The sequence below is a fragment of the Gopherus evgoodei genome, chromosome 22, assembly GCF_007399415.2.
Source record: "Gopherus evgoodei ecotype Sinaloan lineage chromosome 22, rGopEvg1_v1.p, whole genome shotgun sequence".
Lineage (NCBI taxonomy): Eukaryota > Metazoa > Chordata > Testudines > Testudinidae > Gopherus > Gopherus evgoodei.
Window position 1 is genome coordinate 402,576 of NC_044343.1, and position 3,771 is coordinate 406,346.

The window sequence follows — 3,771 nt, forward strand, 5'->3', positions numbered from 1 at the left end:
TGTATAATCTGAGCCATTTTTATTGAAACGTCCAGTGCTGGTTTGGGAGATGAACAATTTACACACACAATCACCAACAATGATTTAAGAAGTCTGATTACACTAAATTTGGTAACTATCTTAGATGTGTGCTATGAATCTAGAACATGCATATGGCATATTACATATCAACTGATAAAAACAGGTTATCATTTAATTGATATTTAAATTACAGAAGTTATAAAAACCTTAATTACATTGAGCACTTCTGCATGAAAGAAATGTGAATATTGTAACAAGATAGTGCACTAATAGCAAGTACAAAATATGCTGACATACAATAACTCCCTTAGGCCTAAATTAAATGTTTACTTAAATGCTGTTTTACCTCATAACTTGGAAAACCCAAAGAGAAAGAAAAAAAGACTGAAGAATTAATTATTCTTAAAATTTTATTTTCAGCCTGTTCTGATGTGTAGATTCTCACAATACTTGGAAGTTAGTTTAAGATCTCAAGACCTGTTACTTCTTTTGATGATGAATTTGTGTTTTTTTAACCCACAGGTTCTTTGGAGCTTGTTCCTGAGCTTCTAGACCTTCTTTATTGGAATTTAATTGTATAAATAACAGTGTCTGTCTAGTCATTCTCCGTTACTTCAACTTCAAGGACATTTATAACCAGCTTGGGAAAGGCTTACTTCTGGTGGCCTCTACTCTACTAACTCCATATCCACAAAATCTACCTGTCTCAGTATGTAGATTCTCTACAGCAGTTTGCAGGCAAATATTATCTTTGATATAGTGAACAACATTCTTCGCCTCCCCCGATAAGTTATTCCTTTATTGCGCAGCCCCTTACATCCAGATATTTAGAGTGCTACGCAGCTCTCTATAGTCAGATACAAAACTGGCAATCATTAAAATTACAGCAATATAACATTGTTTTGCTTAACTTTATAAAAATGCCTTACAAATGGCAAAATTGGTCTCAGACAATAGAGCAGTGGCTCCTCAAATAGCCTATACTATGCTATAACGGACTAAGAGCAAGGAGTGATGAAAGCAGAGATTCTTGTGACCATCAGATGTTGTTGCAGTTCTACAATACACCAAGCATCATGTTGCAGGGCCAGCAACATCATTTAGAAGTTATTTATATATGCTAGAAAACTTGAACAATTTTGCTTTGAGCATCAAGGTTGGTAGGCCTAAAAGCGGACACGCCCATAGAGGCAAGCTAGAGGAGGGTGTACACATGGGTCAACGTGTTTGCTATTAGTCCAATATTTATTGGGGTCTGTTGAAAAAAAGATATGAAAAAAGTCCCAAGAGTCAGCCCACATTTTTGATAACTATGGTCCAGGAGGGCCAGTTTGTGTCTCTAACAACCATGAAAGTGCTCCCCATTGTTTAACAAGAAGCTACTTTCATTTACATAATAATCACACCATTTTACAATCTGCTCAAGCATATGAATGTGTCCTATCCCTTTAACATTTAGGACCTTGCATAAAAGAACAGACCAAAATTCTTTGTTGGTATTTTGAAAACACTGCAGCCTTTTACTTTATGGAAAGGTCATGTTTCCAGCCGAAAACCTCCTCCAAGTTACCAGATAAAGACTGCTCTCCAAACAGGTTTCTGGTGACTTTCAAGATCCAAATAACCTAGCAGATATAACAGAAAATACAATAGTTGAGAATTGGGTATAATTGTATACTAGTCATCCAATTAAATGTCACTACAGCCAGAAGAGACATTAATACATATCTGGATAGAAATTCTGCTTTCCCATTCATTGGACCATATAGCTACACAGGTGAAAAGCTGGCAGATATTTTGCCAGCCTGTCTGTTGAGACTGAGCATGATGCTCAAATCCAGAGTTTTGAGAGGCAGCATGAAGGTATCTGCAAGGCTATGAAGCTGGCCTAGCTCAAGCGGTTGGCTTTTGTGTGTGAGAGTTTGTTTTTTTACATTCAAGATACTGCTGACGTCATTTGCCTAGGTCTTCCAATATAACTGACATGTTTAAGCAACCCATGGCGAGAAGCACTAGATTCAAGTTTGGATCTCTTACAAAGATCTGAACAGAGAAACTAAATTCATCATGCATTATGAGTTCCATTATCATTAAGTGACAAGGTCAGCGAACATCTCTTTGCAGATCAAAGTTGAAACAAATGAGGCTCAACAGCAACCCAAAACAAAGAAAGACAGAAGAATCAGAAGAGGAGGAGTTAGGAACAAAACCAAGATGTCTTACTTCAGAAAAAAATTATAGCAAAGAGATCCTATCTGGTTCTACTTACACAATCATGCAAAACATCATGAAGATGTTCCACAAGGCAATGAAGATTCGAAAGTACCTGAGACTCAACAAGAACTCCCTGATATTGTCACCTAGAAAATCAAAGGAAAAAACCTTTAGCAAATACAGACACACACATTTACACTTTACACTGTCAATATTAACTGAAACATGTCATCAGCTGTTAGTTCAAAATAAAAACTGAATGTTACAAAGGACAAAAGAGAAATGGCGATTTTGGAGGTGATGGCCACTATCTAGTTCAGTCTGTCACTGACATGAACACCTACATAGGTCTAGAATGAACAGTGAAAACAAGAAAAAGAAACCAGAAGATAGGTCACGCCCCATTCCAAAAAAAGGAACAGGACAGCTGTCATGGCCACATCTTATAGTATGTGGTCTTCCCATCTCAATCACGCATCACAATGAGGATAAATACATATGGGCAACTTAAAGGCACAAACATTAATGAGGAAATCAGTACATAAAGGCACTGAGTTCTTCTGCAGCATAGATGCCAGTGTCCAAAAATGCAGCAGGGAATGTACACTGTAAATCTTAGGACTCCTTGTCCAAGGCACAGTTCTAAGTGGAAGAGCAGTGCCTGCAAAGCCCCTAGGTAAATGTTGTTCTGTCAAGTTGTAAGCAGAGACTGGTGAGCCAGTTACTCTAGCTATAGATGGCTCAGTGAAGTCGTATTTGGGCGTCTCAGAAATGGGTTCACGTTAAGTACTTTTGTCTTAGAGGTTTCCCATACAGATTTGATTAATCAGAGGGAAGCCATCTGTATGAACAAAGTGCTGCATTCACAGCTATCTGTGTAGAGCCCACGATGAGGTGTTCATTCATTGAGCCTATTACCAGTAGTTGGCTCCCTAGACTCTTCACCGAAGCCCTGAGTGTCTTTCTTCTTCCTGCAGGGACACAGGAGTTATTTCCACATTGCTCTGAGCAGACATGCATTATCAGTACCAACCCCAGGATTTAGGACCAGACAATTAATCTAGCAGGAGTTTGAACGTGGTGCAAAGCCACAGAGCCCTGGGGGCAGCAGTCCGCCAGGAGTGACTGGGGGGGTCAGGATTGCCCTGGTTTACGCTGCCACACGACAGGGAGCACATTACTTCCTCTCCACGGGCACCCGGGGCGTTGGGAGGGCAGCAGCGGCCAGGCGAGCGGGGGAGACGCGGGTTCCCAGGAGGACCCCAGCGGCGCCCCGTGCAGCAGCTGGTTACGGGAGGGCCCGAGGCCCGCTCCTCTCCCCACACTCACAGCCTGAAGTTTAACACGGCGCCGGCGTTCATCAGCAGCGTCCTAAGGGGAGAGAGAGCGCGGGTTAGCGCGGTGCGAGCCGGGCCCTCCCCCCGCTGTCCCCCCGACCTCTCCCCCGTCCCGGTACCCGCAGAGCAGCAGGTCCCCGATCATCGCGGCAGCTTCCGGACAGGAACCGGAACCGGAAAGTGCCGGCTACAGATCATC

General features: G+C 42.0%; 1 protein-coding gene across 1 annotated transcript; it reads right to left on the reverse strand.

Moving 5' to 3' along the window:
* Positions 1–3,771, reverse strand: SMIM7 (small integral membrane protein 7). The gene is made up of 5 exons (XM_030540093.1): positions 3,692–3,771; positions 3,565–3,606; positions 3,154–3,206; positions 2,291–2,381; positions 1–1,646 (listed from the first exon to the last, which is right to left on the reverse strand). The coding sequence occupies exons 1-5, from the start codon at positions 3,715–3,717 to the stop codon at positions 1,631–1,633; spliced, it is 228 nt and encodes a 75-aa protein (XP_030395953.1). The 5' UTR covers positions 3,718–3,771; the 3' UTR covers positions 1–1,630.

Bases quoted from the DNA above. Each gene is read 5' to 3' on its own strand.
- SMIM7 (XM_030540093.1), bottom strand. From the start codon at position 3,717: ATGATCGGGGACCTGCTGCTCTGCGG. The intron at 3,207-3,564 runs GTGAGTGTGGGG...GTGTCCCTGCAG, and splicing joins GCCGTGTTAAACTTCAGGCT to GAAGAAGAAAGACACTCAGG. The intron at 2,382-3,153 runs GTAATAGGCTCA...TTGATTTTCTAG, and splicing joins GTCTAGGGAGCCAACTACTG to GTGACAATATCAGGGAGTTC.